Source organism: Terrapene carolina, unplaced genomic scaffold, assembly GCF_002925995.2.
Source record: "Terrapene carolina triunguis isolate 2854851 unplaced genomic scaffold, T_m_triunguis-2.0 Scaffold33392, whole genome shotgun sequence".
NCBI classification, from domain to species: Eukaryota; Metazoa; Chordata; order Testudines; family Emydidae; genus Terrapene; species Terrapene triunguis.
The window spans coordinates 908,256-926,150 of NW_020697743.1; the positions used below are offsets into that span (position 1 = coordinate 908,256).

Genomic DNA, 17,895 nt, shown 5'->3' on the forward strand with positions numbered 1-17,895 from the left:
CAGACAGGCAGGGCCTTGGCATGTGGAGGAGTAGCTGAAACAAATGAGGAGCTACAGTGAGTTACTCTGTTTTTTGCCAGTCATGTTCAGCAGCTGCAGTGATGCGCTGCAGGCTGAGCTTTTATCACAGCTCCCTCCCCCCTGCCCCACCCCACCTTCGCACGGCCCTGCTCCCAGTGCCCCGGAACAGACAATCCCCCAGCAGGAGCAGGCTGCCTAGCGAGCAGGAGAGAGCTGTATGTGCTGCGTAGCGCCTGTCTGCACCGTGGTGTGCTACTCTTCAGCAGAGGGTTGCGGCTGAGGTGGGCAGTGGGGACTCACCCAGCGTTTGTAAGAGAGCTTGTTCTAACAGATATGTGTGAGAGTCTCACAAAGCGCGGCCTGAGCAACAATTTCGAATGAATGTGGACATGTCACGCGGATTGAAAACCTGGTGGAAGGGCTGAAAATAAATGGCCAGGCCAAGCACACTGAATTAGAGCTTGACGTACAGTGGGGCCCTAGTGGTTTTCAGCTTGCAGTGTGGTGGTAAAGGAAAAACAATGGGCTCTTGGGCTACAGGGGTGTCACAGCATGAGCAAAGGAGGTGATCGTCCCTTTCTACACCCTCCATAGAACTAGACATTATTTATCAATTAACGACATGGCACTTGGGAGCCTGCCCCTACCACATTCACGTCTGGTCATCTCCGCACCAGAGAGATGTCAACAGAGAGGAGAAAACTGAGAGAAGAGCAACGGAAACGATGAATAGGGTAGAGGGAAAGATTCAGAGAACTAAACATATGTAGTTTTCCTCAAAGGCAGCTCCATGTGGGGGAATACGGTAAGGGGTTACATGGATTTGGAGGGATCCAGGTGTGCAAAAGGGTCATAGTTATGGGTAATAAGAAAGCAAGATTTGGAAAAAAGTTAGGCCGAATAAAAAAAAAATCCAGTGATGAGATGCATTAGAAGACGTGTATAAGATACTCAAACGTCATGGTCCTCATCTGTAGAATGAGGATAATACTCCCTATCTTACAGTGGCAATGTAAAGTGTGTGATTCATTGCCATTTGGGAAGTATTTTGCTATACTTGCCAAAAGATGCAGTATTGATGCAACGTATTATCAGCTAGTTAATGCAAAGGTAAAAAGCTAAGCAACTCTATGTGATCAAAGGCAATCATTCTGACAAAGGTTTCTGATCACATCATAAACCTTAAGACCAGATCCCACAATGGAATTACAGCCTTAGATTGTTGATTATATTTTTATAAAGAATGTTGCTATCAGCTGTGGGGGTTTTTTTTAATGTAACCATGGGTCTCTCCCCAGACTCTCATGTATTGTTCTGCCAGGTACTATTGTATAGTTCAGTGGTTCTCAACCCACGCACTTGCAGCCCAATCAGCACAGAGCTGCGGCCCATGTGTCATCCTCAGGGCCACACAGGTAGAATATATATTGTGTGGATGCCACCCACATAACACAGAGAGAGCTGCATATGGAGCCTGCAATGGTAAATAGGTTGAGAACCACTGCTATAGTTGGTCAAACAAAGATACTCTGCATGGATGTGTTTCTGGAAGGTGCTGAGTACCTTGGACTCCCATTGTCTACTGCTGTAACATTTTGGCATTGTCTAGCTTATGAGAGCTTGATTTCTGAGCCTTAATGCTCAATTTGTTTTCATTTAAGAGGAAGTATTTGATAAACATAACTGAGTGCAGACCCCTATTGGTTTAATTTAATATACTGGGACAAAGTCATTCCTGGTATAATTCCTTTGACACCAGTTGATTTTCACCAGGTATAAATGTGTCCCAGTGGCACCAAAGAAACTGCTGGTGGTGTTCAATCTCGATAAACAGCAGATCACCCATGGAACTACCTCAGTGTCAATAAACCTAGTTTATACAAAGATTAGTTACCCTTACCCTGAGGTCTTGGTGGGAGTTAGTTATTTTTAACTACCATGAATAAATAAAAAGGAAACTAGTCACTAAGTAACATTCAAAACAAGAAGCAAAGCCAGGACAATTCAGAGGGACTGATTCTTTGTTTCCTTGCACCTTGTACCATCGTTCGTACCAGTGTAAAATGGGTGTAAAACGCTGCCAAGTCACTGCTGGAAATGATGGCACAAGGCGGGGGTGGGGGGCTGATAATCAAAGCCCCTTTTCTCATTGTATATGTTAATATTATGCCACATAAAGGGCTTGATTCTGATCTCCATTACACCATTATAACTCTATTGACTTCAGTGAAGCTGCTCCTTGATTTATGCTAATTTAAGTGAGGCACGAATAAGCACCATAGGACGTAATAAATCTTTGCAATACAGAGAAACAATGGGCCAAGTTAAGAACAGAGCAGAAGCTTTTTTAATGCTGGATTTCCTTGATCTTTGTCAATTTCAAGCAGAACCTAAACATTGTATTTTCTGTATCAGTTACAAACTAGCTCTTGAGAGATTGATTTTCTTTTAAGAATGTTAAATTCATTTCCAAAACAGAATTTAAAAAGCTGATGCAATCCCCGTCTCCATAATAATTTACAGGCAAATTTGTCAAAGATTTAAATGATTTTTTTTTTAAATATTCGTTTCCCTAAGATGCATCACCTTATTGTTAGAGAGTTAAACTTATTAGAGTGATTGGGAAGGAATGCTATCTCTACGCGTCAGGCAGGAAGAAACTGCAGTAGAAAAGCCTACTTCCCTTGGGAGAGATCAGATATCAGACTTGCTGAGCATCGGGTCCAACCCATAAGCCTACCATCTACACCCCCATCTCAGCTTTGTTAGATTGCTGTAATCGATTACCATCTTCTTCTGACCAAACAGTGGAAGGAAGAGAGACACAGAGAGAGAGCGCATAACTGCTGCCTGCCTGCCTCCCTTTGATTTGATGGCCTTTATTCCTTCTAATTGGATAAAATAGGAAGTCACTAGCAGTCCTGTGTTGCTGGGTGTACTGATTTCACTCAAAGCAGTCCTGCAGAGGGGCGGGGGTGGGGAGAGAAAGGGGAGAGGGAAACAGACTGTGAGGGAGGAGAGGGGGAAAAAAGAGGAGGAAAGTGAGCGAGTGCTCAAGAAGGACAAAGAGGAGGGGGTGGGGGGAAGAAGGGAGTTACCACCCTCCTGGCATTGCTCTGTGTAATGATATTGTTTGCAGTGATGCTCAGAGAGCTGGCACCTGCTGCTCTGTAATGATTCAGCCTCTTTCAGCCGTCGCTTTAACACAACAGGATGCTGTTGCTACTGTCACTGTTACCTCTGCCGCTGCTGCCGCCGTTGCTGCTGTTCCTGATTTTGCTTTTGCTTCTGCTGCATGACAATTGTTTTCTTCATCTAAGCAGACACCAGCCTCAGATGCTCAAGGTGAGGAGCCAGCCTTTTGCTCTGGGCTATTGGTTCACTTAATCCAACAATTTGTGCTTTGTTTGGTGCGGTTCTCCCACCTTGCACCACCCCCAACACTCCCCTCGGACGAGCTGGGATGGCTTGAGAGGCATTGAAGGAATTATAAAAGTGGCCAGGAAATGGGAGCTAAATAATTACTAAGCAACTCTATTTCTTGTTTAATAGGAGAGGGGTTTTTTATTTTTATCCTCTCCCAGTTCAGATGATGTTCTTGAACTTGGACTCTCTACTGACTCCCACTGTATGCTTTTTTTCCAGAGTTGGGTGATTTGATTTTTGCCCATAATAATGGACTGTGATAGAGTTAAGGCCTTTTGGAGGTGAGCTGGTTGAGATTTTTATGCTTAAATATGTCTGAAGTATCTGCAGAGGCTTTTCCCCACTCCTCGACTCAGCTGAACCCTGCTGCATCTCTCGAAGGGCTCCCAGCTGAGGACAACATGTCAGGGATGCAAACAGAGGACGGGAGGGTCCAGGGGATAGCAGGCCTTGCCGCTACTTGCTGCGTGTGCCTGGAGGCAGAGCGACTGAGGGGCTGCCTCAACTCTGAAAAGATCTGCATCGTCCCTATCCTGGCTTGCCTGCTCAGCCTGTGCCTCTGCATTGCTGGCCTCAAGTGGGTGTTTGTAGACAAAATTTTTGAGTATGATTCTCCTACCCACCTAGACCCTGGGAGGATAGGGCAAGACCCAGTGATTTCAGTGGAACCTACTGCTCTGTCGCCTTCAGTGGTGCATACCTCACCTTTCCCAGTACCGAGCCCTGAAACCAAGGTTGAAGTTACAGTGCAAGCTGATAGTTCGCTAGTGCCCTCCGAGCCTTTCCTCTTGCCTTCTCCGCATAACCGTGTCTTAGATTTTTCATTGTCGTCCTCCACCGCACCTTCCTTCCCTCCGCCCACGCTGGAGCCTGAGGTGAGAGAGGCTACCACCCTGTCTCAGGCACAAACAACAGAAACTAATCTCCAAATCGCTCCAAAACTTTGTAAGTAGCAGCTAATTTTTTTCTTCCACAAAGGACTTTGATTGTTCTGTATCTTTTCCTTGAATCTGACATTGCATGTTAAGTTTGAATAAACTGAGAGAGGTACAGAGGTGGATCACAAGCTCTCTGAAACTGTTGCTAAATAGACATGGTGGTTGTACCAGAAAGGATATTTTTTAAAGACATATATCCTGACCAGTTATCAAGAGGCAAGTCTTCACAAGTTATTTCATTGCATACATTATACAAAAGGATGAATCACTTTATTTATATTTTGATTGGTATCTTTTTCTTGTAATTTAGCCTGCCATTTCAGTGATCAATTTGATTTGCATATTGCTTTGAGTCCCCTATATTTGTTAATATCATTGTCCTGTCTCTAAAGCACTTCTATTTCCTCTTTCTTGTCTTGCATTGCTGATAAATGTCCCTGCCATCTTCCTGAAGCAGTCAGTGAGTGCAGTGAGACAGGGCTACAGTACATTTGTAGCAGCTCTAGCCATTCCAGAGTTGTTAATGTAGCAATTACAATTATGGCTATTTTTTCATTCAGTGCTCATTACAGTTTTTTTTTTTCTTCCTCCTCAAGGGTTTGACGCTGCAAACCATACTCATGAGTGTTGTCTCATTGATTTAGCTAGAATGACTTGGTTAAGGAGCTCATACATGTAGAATGGGGCCCTGAATTAGCCTTTTACAAATCAAGCTTCTGGAGAAATTTCTCTGTGCTCATTGTAAAACATCTAAGTAATTTCTTGCTGGACTAGGATGTATTGGATGTTTCATTGTAACCTGTCAGATGGGAGCAGGTTAGGCCGGACGGCCTGTGATCTCTGTAACTCTTGTAACTGTGCTAGAGCCCAGGCCAGGTATCCACAATTGAGGTCTCCAGTGGTTAAAACTGGCAACAAATTTTGTAAGCTTGCTTAGGAGAACCTCTAGTCTCCTTCCTTTGTGCCCTTCCTAAACCACTGCAGGCTGATGCCTTGGTGATTCGTATGTACTTGGCCTCATCCTGTTTCTGTTGAAATCAATGAGAGTTTTGCCACTGAGTCCAGCTTTGAAGCATGCTCAGACTCAATGTCTGCATCAGGAGCACCGTTTACTCTTCCAGTAGTCATCTTGGGTTAGTTATGTTTTATATTAGACTATATCATGAGCCAGATCCTCAGCTGGTGTACGTAGGTGTACCTCCATTGACTTGACTCATGGCCCAGTTAGTATAACGTCAAATGAAGTTCCAACAATATTGAAAGGAAAATTTAAAGATAAAAATGTATAACCCTGTGTAGCCTTTTGCTTCAGTAATGCATCCATCATGGCCTGCTGTTAGATGGAGAGTACATTTTCTGAGAATAAGAGCCTGATAAGAAAACACGGGTGTGCAGTCAAACAAAAGCTTTATTTGTCTAGTTGGGCGACTATGGATTAAGTTATTGGGACCAGCTTTTGCAACAGTGACAAAGGGTTTTTTTCCTCCCAGAAGTCATTAGCACAGCAACTCCTTTTTGTAGCCGTATCATTTACAAATCTCATAAGTATCATTAAAGGTGTGACAGATGTCACTGCAGCCACCACCTCTTTGCACCTGGCAAAGTGACCTGAGAACGCCATCCCGCTGCAGTGGCTTGCGGGTGGGGATGGGGGTGGGAGGAATCAAAAGCAGCTTCTGAAAAACAGCAACATACCACCCTGCCAAATTCAACATGGAAGAGCTGGTTGGCCCTCACTGGATCACTCAGAGTCTGAAGTAAATGAAAAAAGACTAGCTGGTGAGCAGCCATTGGCAACAAGCCATTCTCTGCATTCAGATCCACTCACAGCTGGGAAATAAATGGCTGTCCGGGAATTAATTTTTTTAGATAAATATCTACTAAGTGTGTTAAGGGATCTGACTTCCACATAGATCTTGATAGAAAGGCAAGAGGGGGTTGGCAATTGATTTTGTTTGGTTTGCACTGAGTGGGAAAGATTTACTGCTGCCTAAAAGCGTAAGTGTAGCAAGTTCTGAAGCTTCAAGCAGCTGCAGTTCCTTGAATCCCTGTGGAAATAAGGGTGGGAAGGCAGGTTGCACAATATCTGCCACAGAGCTGAAAGAGGCCTGAGGTTTTTTAAACTGCATTTCGAACATAGTCTGTTATGCCCAGCAAAAGTTAGAGGGATAAACAAGAAACGGCACTGAAACTTTATTCTTTATGAACAGTTGTGTCAAGTATAAAATTCTGGGACTGGTGTCTCAGGAAGTAACGTCTGTAAATTGGATTGGCCTTATGGCATCTCACCCTCTCTCCTTTTTCTGGCATGACTAGGTAATTTATTCAGAAAAAGCATGTGAGCTTTCCCTTTGCATTGATGATTTTTCATCCAGGACTAAGTAAGAGCTTAGTGGCTCCTATTCTGTGACTGACGTATCATTTCTGAACCAGACCCTTCAGGGCACTTTAGAATCCTTTTCTCTTCTTCCCTTTTCTATCTAACTCAGCACATTCTGTTTAGAGCTATACCCTTCAAGGGCAGAGTCTGTGGAGGGCTAATTGCTTCTTTATCCTGGAATCTGGGAGAGAGCAGGAGAGAGACAATCCTAGTAATTGTGTCAGCTGTGTTAGTCCCAAGCCCAGTCTACCTTGTGTTGTTATACGTTGTGTTCTCCCAGTACAGAAATTGGGCCTTTCCTCCCTTTGTGGCTTCCCATTTTAAATGGCCATTTTTCCTTTGCTGATACAGAAAACAGAAGCAAACATTTTTAAGTGTCCACGTGTATGAGGCATGTCAGTTTCAGCTAAATTCTATGTGTGAATGTTTCATTTAGGTGCAGTCTATATAGTATTATGTCTAAGAGGTGTAGATCTTATGACTAGGAATACAGTGCAGGAACTAAATTATATTTTTTCTCTTTAAGTGCAATCCTGCAGCAACGCATCACGTACTCTAATGATTATGTTTCCATAGTCCTCTAATGGGTATGTTTTCATAATAATTGTTTTGTTTATAGCTGCATAATACCTAAACTATTCCTCCCTCCTGATAGATCTTTAAGCTGCTTTCGCTTTCCATTTAAATGGATTGTGCCCAAACCAATTAAGTTCTTAAACCTATTCATGTGAGCAAAATTGATAATTTGCAAGTGAAGGTAGAGGATAAATTGTAGCTAGAAAGCTGTGGTGCTAGTCTTAAGATCTCAGTAACATTCGAGTTAGAGCCCTGGGTTTATAGCTTCTCAGGACAGCCACAGAGTCTGATTCATCACTTCCTTATACCTTGGCCTGAGTTTTTGTAGCCCTGCATTTTGCATAGTCAATTGCCTCAATGCAAAGTAACCATAAAACACTCAGATTCTGACTTTGCACTAGTGAAAAGGACAGTATTAGGTGCAAGGCAACAGCGAAATGGGCCCCATTGCTCTGATTTGGTGGTATTTAACACTCCCTTTGCACGGGTGTAATTGACTGTGCAAAGTGGGTCAAATTCTGCTCTCAGGTTGCATCACTTTAAATCAGAAGTAAATCCATTTTGCTGGAGCAGCTTAGATTAATATATCAGCAGAGCTGAGCACATCATTTGGTGCAAGATCTGGAACCTGCCGGCAGGCATCTTGCATGGCACTGCAGAGCTGTTTGAGCTCATCCCAGGCAGGCCCAGCCGACACGGCGCCTTTGTCTTTTTATCTTTTCATTTTTGTTTTCCTCCATCAGCTCAGGTGATTTAGTCTCTTCTGACATTTCTGCCACTTGAGATGCCTGGTTTGACATTTCTGGATGAAGTGCTGCCTCACTGTGACTAAAAACCTGGGCTCTTCATGGCAGAATGGCTCTTCCTTGTGTCTCCACTCTTACACACACTGAGCTGGCATAGCCAAGTGGTCAGCCTATGGAACTAAGTCTCATGAATTCTAATGCTAGCTCTGCCAGTGGCTATCACTGCAAGCAAATGACCCCTCGCTTCCTCAGTTTCTCCATTTGTAAAATGAGAATGATAATATGTCCCTATCTCCCAGGGATTAGCTGTCGCTTGCACTGTGCATTAAAGATGGAAAGCTGTACGTATTGTTGTTACTGGTCTGCCCTTGGCTTTGACAGCTCTTCTGATTTTCATTTCTCTGATTTCTGCCTCAGATTTTACTTGTCTCCCCTTTTTCTTCCTTTGCTCAGGAGAAGTGTCAGCAAAATGATTATTTTCAGTGTTCAGGCCATTAAAAAGCCATTCGGACTTGAGAACAGGACCATTTACCTCAAAAACAATCCTCTTTCCACTCAAAATAATTGATGCACCATGGCATAATTTCTGATCTAAATAGGACTATTTTAGCGTTTGGGAAAAAATGAAGGGAAAACTTGACTTTTAAGTGGCTTTACATCACATTGTCGATATTTTCCACATTTCTGCTCCTTACTCTGGGTTCTGTGCCCTTAACTCTTCTGTTTTTGCTGCCTCCTTCACCTCTTCTCGTTTTCCTTATTGGCTCTTATACCTCTGCATTTGAGTTGTCTTCTTCACCTGCTCTCTACTCGCCATCTCAACCCCCCTTTCTCCCCCCCCCACCTCTTGCTTCCCTTATGCAATGGTTTTCACCGTGCAGGGATTATGTAATCTCACAGGCCTGGATGTGCTATTCCTTTCTCTTTCTCGGCTAGTGCAAGTTGGGGGATGCTTTTGGGGGTCTGTCTACATTGCAGTTGGACACCTGCAGCTGAATCGGGCTCGCAGAGTTTGGACGAAGGGGCTATTTAATTGCAGTGTAGACCTTCAGGCTTGGGCTGCAGCCCCAGCTCTGGGACCCTCGCACCTTGCAGGGCCCTAGAGCCAGGGCTCCAGCCCGAGCCCGAACATCTACACTGCAGTTAAACAGCCCCTTAGCCCAATCCTCATGGGCCTGAGACAGCTGGCACGGGCCAGTCCTGGGTTTTGCAGTGCAGACATACCCTCAGAGGTCGTGCACAGAGCTGTGTTCAGTAAGAGGGGCAGAAAGGCAGAGCTGATAAACAGCCTAGGGGTTTATTTCCTGAAGGTTAAACATATAGGAGGGGAGATCAAGAGATGGCCTCCCATTCCCAAAGCATGGGTCTTGAAATAGCTGGGGCCTGATCTCATGCCCAGTGAAGTCAATGGCAAGGCTGAAGGTGCCGGCTCAAACATGGACTGTTCTGTTGATTGGCCTCCATTACTCCAGCAGCTAGTGATAATAGAGGGGGGTTTTTTTGGTATGTCCATGTGTATGTATATGCTTGACTACCCCATTTATCTACAACAGGTTACACCCTACACCTCTGGAAAAATGAACAAGGGTCCCTGTGAAAAAGCATTCAAAAGGGACCCCAAACCAACAGTGCACGATAGAGACGCTGGCTGGCTGCCTAGCATTGTAAATCCTGAGAGATGTAGCTGGGCCTCTGTTAAGCAGGTTTGGTTAAGGATGGTCCTGGATACTGAGCTCTCCAATCTCTGTGTATTCCTAAAGCGCTGTCACTGTAGTATCCAAATGCTGGGAGGAGCTTTAGCCGTGGGTAATCAAGGTAATAATACCCAGAATACAACAGGGCTGTAAGGTATAAGCACACATGCGTGTGTGTGAAACGGGGTGGGTTGCCATAAATGTGGATCGTTCATATTAGCTACAAGTAGCAGGGCCATGAATGAAGTATTCAGGTCTTCCGAAACATGCAATAATAAAATCTTTATAGCACCATATAGGATCACACATTTTATTCATTTTGTGTAGTTTTGGTTCTTTTTTTAGTTTCTCGCTCCCATTTTCCCCCTTTTCATGAAATTAATTAATTAAAAAACAGTTATTCAGTTTGTATGTGCAGAAGGCTAAATTGATCTAAAACCTATGGGCCACATTCTGCACTCGCTCGCATTGGTGCAACCCCTCCTCCCCCCAAGTCACTGGACTGTAGCTGAAGTAACTCAGGGCAGTGCTTGACTCAATATTTGGTTATGTAAAGCTCATAACATTCAAATGTGTTGCCTCTAGTCATTTCTAAAGCCTTTGCTTCTAAAGATGCTCTGGGTTTTTCAGAGTGAAGTGATTGCAATGACCCATTTTTTAGTTTGTTGGGGCTGCTTTTGTTTATAACTTCTTGATCTGAACATCTTTGTAAGCCTCCTTTGTCACTGAAAATTAGGTATTTGCTCTTACCGTGGAGAACTTCAATAATCTTTGTCTCTTTATATATGTATATAGCCATGTGTATTTGTTATTTGAATCCATATATAAATGTATAATCTGTAAGTATATATGTAAGTATATATTCATCATGATTTCCTGTCTGGGGCCATAGCACTTCATTAGTTTCTGATCAATGGGGAGAACTGCTTAAAAATTGGTGGCATGATAAGGCCCTAAATTTGGATTTTCACTGCAGGGGACTTGGATTATTATCTTCCTGCACCTATTGTACTTTTAAATTCACTATTATATTTGCAGTTTGCATTGCAGATGATATTCTTTGGCTCTAAAAAGGGATATGCTACTTTCCTAGCAGTAGACAAGAAGGCATAATTTGGCTCAGATCACGTTAACATGTATTTGTGCATTTACTCTGCGACATGGAGCTGGAATGATATAAATGAAGCCTTCTATGTTTAATCATTTGCAGTCCTGCTAATGGAAATGCAATAGATTTCCTGCAGAAACCCAAGTCTGAATCAATATCGATTCAGGCAGCTGGTTCAGGGAAAGATCATATGATAGCAATCTACAGCAGACAGCACCTGAGCAGAGGCCACTCTGGCTGTATGGCGGAAAAGGGCAGACAGGCCTGATAAAATAGCATGGCAGGTGATGAAGGGCTTCCTGTAGGAAAAGCATATTTTATCAAGGTCATAGAGGTGTTAGGAGAAAAGGCTTCATGGATTTATTGGTTGTGATTGTCGGTACTGTACTGTTTCTGGGTGCAGGTGAAATATTTCTTTGGGGAGTCCTGGTCAGTTTATGGAAGCTGTATCTATTCTAAGAAGAAACTATGCAAAGTGAAGAAGGGAGCATTTAGGCTCAGTCCTTAGCAGCCAGAAAGCTCCCCAAAGGTGCAAATGACACAGGAGATTCCTTGGGTAGCACAAAGCTGATGTAACTGACCTGTGCTACCTGCCCTCCCTGCTCCATGCAGGGGCTGTGTCAGAGACACAAGGGGGTTATCAGGAGCAGATTGGGACAGGATTGAATGTGTGACATAGTGGCTGACTACCTCTGGCATAATTTAGAGCAGCCCAGAGGATTACAGTTACACTAGATGTAATTTCAGTGCCCCAGCCAGCCCAGAATAAGGGAAGAGGAAAGGTGGCAAGAAGCTACCACCTCCCCTTTGAGTTCTATTTTACATTATTACGATCAACTAGTTCATAGTATTTCCTATTTAAATGAAATAAAACTTTTTCATGTATGATTCTTTTTATTACTGTACTCTCTCCTGGAACAGGCTGGCAAAGGGTTCTGAAGATTCAGATGGGTATTGTATTTTTGGCAGTGCATGTTTTTCTTCCGTTTTTAAGATGAAAAGAAATCAGTCATGGCTTGGTAGTTGTGTGATGCCAGGTAATGCATATGAAGCTATGATCTTCAGTAAGATTAGTGACATGGTTCAGTTTTGTTCTGGAGTTCCTGAAAAAGATTGGAATTTTATACTTTTACCAGTCAATTAATTCTTCAGATTAGACACATCAAAGGGGTAGAAAACATCAGGCACATTCAAAAGTCTCTCTGAATGCAAAAGAAACCACCAACCTTATAAAAAGAAATGACTTGACTCTTCTAAGGTGTTGATTAAAGTCAACATGAAAGTGTCAAAATTAGATTCAGTAAGAGAGCACCTCACAACTTTAAGTGCGTTTGTTATTTTGGCTATGGTAATTCAGTGTCTACAGCCTAGGGTGACCAGACAGCAAATGTGAAAAATCAGGACGAGGGTGGGGAGTAATAGGAGCCTATATAAGAAAAAGACCCCAAAATTGGGACTGTCCCTATAAAATTGGGACATCTGGTCACCCTACTGCAGCCTAGTAGACAGACTGGCCTGAATTCAGTAATACTAAAAGCCCTTTTCTGCCATTCTGGTAAAAATAATGTAACACCCTCTCTAAGGCCCGTGAACATCGCCAGAGCACTATCAAGGGGCCTTTGTGTAGCTAAGAATTGGGCCCCAGTACTCATAGCCTTCTGTGTGCTCTGCCTATTCCAGGAAGTGGTACCACTTTGCTCACAGATGTAGCTTTTGTTTATGTCAGTGGAAGTTTTTGAAGGCATCCACCATAGGAAATGCAGGATTGTCCTCTACAATATAATGTGTAGGGATCTGACCGACCTAACTTTAAGTGTCCCGAACAAGGGGTCTTCCATCAGCTCCCTTGGGCGGTTATTCCCCACATCTCACATTCTAGGCTTTCTTGATGTACTTTTATTTACTGCAGTTCATATAAAATACCACAGCACGCTTCAAGGAGTGTTAGACATGCTTCCAGTACCGTTAAACAATGTAAGTTGCGGGTAGCTTGTGTAGTTGTGGTATGGGAGGGATGGAAGGCATTGTAGTTTCTGGGTGATGAATGGGTTTCCTAGGTGAGTATTTTGTTAGGGAGAGGATTAGGAATGAAAGAGGAGGGCATGAGAAGGACTGAAAGAGGCTTGGGGTCACTTAGGCACAAAGGACAGCAGGAGAGAAGTCTCCTTCTGCCTGCTGTGGATGGACAAGGGAGAGATGGACAGGAAAAGTGTTGGCATTTTAAGATGTTGGCGAATACAGAAGAGACGATGTGCCTAGGAGAAGTGAGGGAAGACAGGTTTGTCCCCTCTCCCTTGTAAAAGAAAGCAGGGAGGATCTGGCCCTCGGTCCCACAGATACCCTGAGATCAGTGCACGGCTCTTTGCCCCTGCAGCAGCCTTGGCCCCACTCCTTAGGATTCCCATGGCCACAGCTGGCTCCAGGACGTTCTGCAAAGGGGCACAGATGTAAAAGCAATATGTTCTCTGGCTGTACTATGAGTCTGAGAGACTCTCTGCTGGGCACCCTCGAAATGAAGGGAAGAGGCCCAACCTCCCCAGCCTCTGCTACCGCATGCCCCCTTCATCCCAGGCCTGCCCACTGCGGGCACTACGTGGATCCTGAGACCCATGGACAGCATCTCCACCGCAGAAGAAAGTGACCCCAGAGCGGCCCCTTCTGCCTGCAGATCAGAGCACCAGGTGGCTCTTTATTATTAACCCCTTCCTGTCCTTTCATTTCAAGTTGTTGTGCTTTCTGGATGCCACCTCACCAAGTTTCACAAATCCAACCATTCTTTTGTGTCCAGACCTGCATCGATTCACTTACAGTGCTAATAGACGTTCGCAAGTTACCAATAACAGCAGTCTCAATTTGTAGCTCCTTCAGCCATGTAATTTTAGTGATATATGACTGTCTACATATATTCTGTTAGTGCAAAGAAAGGCCATATTTCAGATTCAAAGAGACAATCAATATGGAAGTACACAGAGTCTATTTTTCAAAGCTAGTTAACTGAAAGATACCATATAATTCCCCCTTTGCTTTATAAAACAGTCTTTGGCCAATAAAGCCAATATATGGGCTGTTGAACAAACAGGTCCAAGTATATGGCTGGCAACTTCTCCAGCCATTCTTTCTTGCGGGCTTCAAGCTTTTAAATTGACCCTGCATTGGAGATTAATGGAGGTTTCTTTGGATCGGTAGGTTGCTCAGTAACTTTATCATTTTACTAATTGCCGGTAATCAGCAGTTTTCCATTTGCCGCATTCCCCTTATGCCACTGTGAAATCTGAAAGCAGTATTTTCTTTTTTGTCTGCTGTGAGTGGAGGCAGACCAGTGGTAACAAGCTCAGGAAGTAGAATGCTGTAGTAGTAGCCGTGGTTTCAGATGAAATATAAAAGCCCTTATGTTGCTAAGTGGGGAGGTTAGCTGGTCAAAGAAGGACTTGGTAACATGGGGGCAGAGGAGAAGGAAAAGGAACATTTATTTTCCTTATGTGCTGTACTGAGACTTGACAAATATGGAGTCTCAATAAGTCACGGTTCAAAAAGCCATGTAGAATGTAAATAGAGTTGTCGCCGTTAGAAAGTTAGCATGTGCCAACAATCCAGTTATGCCCTCTCCTTAGAATGGAAAATAATTGTGGCATCTCAGATACCTCATAGTAGTGACTGTTAGTGAATTCTGACCCATTATGCTGGTAAATATTGACTCGTTCATGCTAACTGCCATATATACCTGCCATTTTATCTGCTGTTGATTGAATTTCCTATATTTTATTTTTTTCCTGTAATATTCTCCACTTTAATTGGATAGTAATATACATTCTATTGGCCATTATCCCGCCAATCATCTTGTGTGCTATTTTAATTGGGTGAACTTTTTGTATTGAATACCCAACTGGGGGCCCAGCATTGCTTTTGTGTGACAGCTGCATGGTACTGAACTCAAGTTCATTACAGGAAGGTACAATGGCTATTTGGTGAGTGAATTTTTTTTACAAGGATCACATGAGGACAGTGTACGAGTACTAGCCGAAAAATTAGAAGAGAGCTACAAGGATAATTCAAGGCCTGGAAAACCTACTTGGGAAAGACTTGACAAATTCAATCTAGTTTATTCAAGAGAAGGTTAAAAGGTGACTTGATTACAATCCAAAAGTACCTACGTGAAGAGAAGATTTTAAATAGTATAACAAGAACCAGTGGCTGGAAGCTGAAGCTAGAAATGCATGCTAGAAATAAGCCATAAACTTTTAACAGTGAGGGTTATTAACTCATGGAACAATTTACCAAGGGATGTGGTAGACTCTCTAGCACTTGGAATGTTTAAAACAAGACCGGATGTCTTTCTAAAAGGGATGATGTACTTAAACCATAAAATATGAACTTGATGTGGGAATCACTGCGTGAAATTCTCTGGTTTGTGTTTTGCGGGAGGTCAGACTAGATGATTATAATAGTCCCATCTGGCCTTGAACATTATGACTCTACAGAGATCTTTTGGGAGTTGACTTCTCTCCTTTGCTCTGATATTTCAGACCATGTAGATATGATGATGGCGGTGTCTGGGGACACTTTTCATTTGTTAGTAACAGTAAACATAAACCAAACCATGAGAGCAATGTTTTCCAAATGTAAGTGGACGATAGTAGCTCCTGGTTTGGGACTGAATGTGATCCACTGACCGGAGTTAAGTTGTTACGGTAGACTAAAGGCAGAATTCGAAAGGAAGCATGTGGAGAATGGGTGGAGCAGAGAAACAATTTCCCTCTTAGTGCTAGTAATGTTAGTATTAGTAACACAGTAGCCCCTTGAGGTGGCACTGGATGCAGTCGGGGCTCTATCATGTTAGGCTCGGTATACATAATAATAGCCAGCTCTCGTATAGCTTATGTAATGAGAGACTCCCTGCCCCAAAGAGTTTATAATCTAAATAGACAAGCCGCACAAACAGGTGGGAGGGGAAGCAGGTGACATGATTTGCCCAAGGTCACCCAGTACATCATTGTCAGAGATGGGACTAGAGCCCAGGTCTCCTGACTCCCAATCCAGTGCCCTATCCCTTGGACCAAGCTTTTCCTTCTCTGGCTTTTTATTATTAGTGAAATTTTGCATGAGAACAGGCTCTTTTGTCTTCAGCATCATTGGCTTCTCATTCCTGGCCCGAAATACCCGTTCTCTTTCTGTGACATAGCAGTTGCGTGTTGCGGCCGTGATTGCGAGGTAACCATTGGAGGACTACGGCTGCGTGTGGAGTGAGAGCCACGTCGCCTGCATACAGCCTGAGTGCTGGAGCGCTATGTGAGTGAAGTGAAGGGATGAGGAGAAAGGTTTGGCACGGAGCACGGGATGGTAGCGCAGCCTCTAGCTCCATGTCCGTGTGGATCTTTGTGGAGGGAGCGTGCTGACCCTTTCTGGAGCGGTATGTGGTTCCTTGCACCGTGGGGCCCTGTGTGCAGTGCTTAGATCAGTGTTTCTCAAATGCGGCCACCAAAGGCTTTTCTTGCAGCCACAGCCTCCTGGGCAGTGATGGGGGTCGGAAGCAGTGGCCCCTCCCCCTGGGGCTGCCAGCCGGGATTGGGCCCTGCCCTCTTCTGCAGCCACAAATGCCAGAGGAGCAGGCAGCTGGTGTGAGTTCCCCACCTTCCCGGGGGTGCTGGGGCTCGGGCTTCCGGCTTCAGCCCTGGGGTGGCAGGCGCCAGGCTCAGGGCTTCAGGGTCCATCCCCCAGCCAGGAGGCTTCGGGCTCCAGCCCTGGGCTCCTCCCCCCCATCGCCCCCCCATCACCCCTGGCCTCCCTACCCACCTCTCCATCCAGGGCTTAATTTGTCCCCCGGCTTTCCAGAGCTGCTGTGAAAAGCGATGTTTGTATGTTTGTTAATATCACTTTTCACTGCCTCCCAGCTAGCTCCTAAGTCTGCTGTGAAAAGTGCTACATATAAATATATATGTATCAGTTTTCACAGCAGCAGCCTTACTAGCTAGCAAATCTTAAAAAAACCGCAGCCTAAAAGGCAAAAGAAACAATAAAATAGACAGGAATGTGCAAAGCACCTTATTTTGTTTGTATTCTGTTTAGCTCCAGTAAAGAACAGACACCTGTACATTATTTTTATTATTGAGTCCACAAAAAAACCCTACATAAATAAATTGCCATGATTTGGACATGTATATGTGCATATTTATTTGTTTGTTTCCTAAAGTTAATTAAGTACTTGACCCTGCTAGTGAAGGCAGGTGGCTGGACTCAATGACCTTTCAGGGTCCCTTCCAGTTCTATGAGATATAGCTCCATATATTATAAGTATTTTAGGAAAAAATGTCAGAAGTGGCCACCAGCAGGAGTTGGTGGCCGCACTCTAGGCCACCAAAAACTTTCTTGTGATAACCCCTGATTTAGATGATGTGGAGGGTGCTGTACAGCCTTCTGTGCCCCAGGTGAATTTTGCCCATAGCTATCTCCAGGGAAGGAGGTAGATACACCATTGCCTCGACAATGAACGTGAGTCAGTGTTTTCCACGACGCATCAGCGGAGCAGTATGAGAGCTTTGTGAAATGGGAAGACATGTACAGCTGGATCAAACCCATGCACTTGTAATCGTCTCTTGGACAATGCTCTTTTCTCGCTGGAGGGGGAAAGATGGATGATCAGTAGGGCCCCACCAAATTCACAGCCATGAAAAATGTGTCACAGACCATGAAATCTGGTCTCCCCCCATGAAATCTGGTCTTTTGTGTGCTTTTACCCTATCCTATACAGATTTAACGGGGGAGACCAGCCTTTCTCAAATTGGGGGTCCTGACCCAAAAGGAGTTGTGGGGTCACAAGATTATTTTAGGGGGGTCGCAGTATTGCCACCCTTACTTCTGCACTGCTGCTGGTGGCGGCGCTGCCTTCAGAGCTGGGCAGCTGGAGAGCAGCAGCTGTGAGCTGGCCACCCAGCTCTGAAGGCAGAGTCGCTGCCAGCAGCAGCGCAGAAGTAAGGGTGGCAATACTGTACTGTGCCATCCTTACTTCTGC

At 44.2% G+C, this 17,895-nt stretch overlaps 1 protein-coding gene across 2 annotated transcripts in view; it reads left to right on the plus strand.

Annotated features, from left to right (window-relative positions):
• The first annotated feature begins 3,758 nt into the window (after nt 1-3,758).
• The window catches only part of LOC112114288 (pro-neuregulin-1, membrane-bound isoform), a 128,293-nt gene continuing 114,156 nt past the window's right edge, over nt 3,759-17,895 (plus strand). For both annotated transcript variants that reach the window (XM_024210935.2, XM_024210936.2), the window contains exon 1: nt 3,759-4,392. In XM_024210935.2, the coding sequence (XP_024066703.1) occupies nt 3,759-4,392 (634 nt within the window). The remainder of the gene's footprint in view (nt 4,393-17,895) is intronic.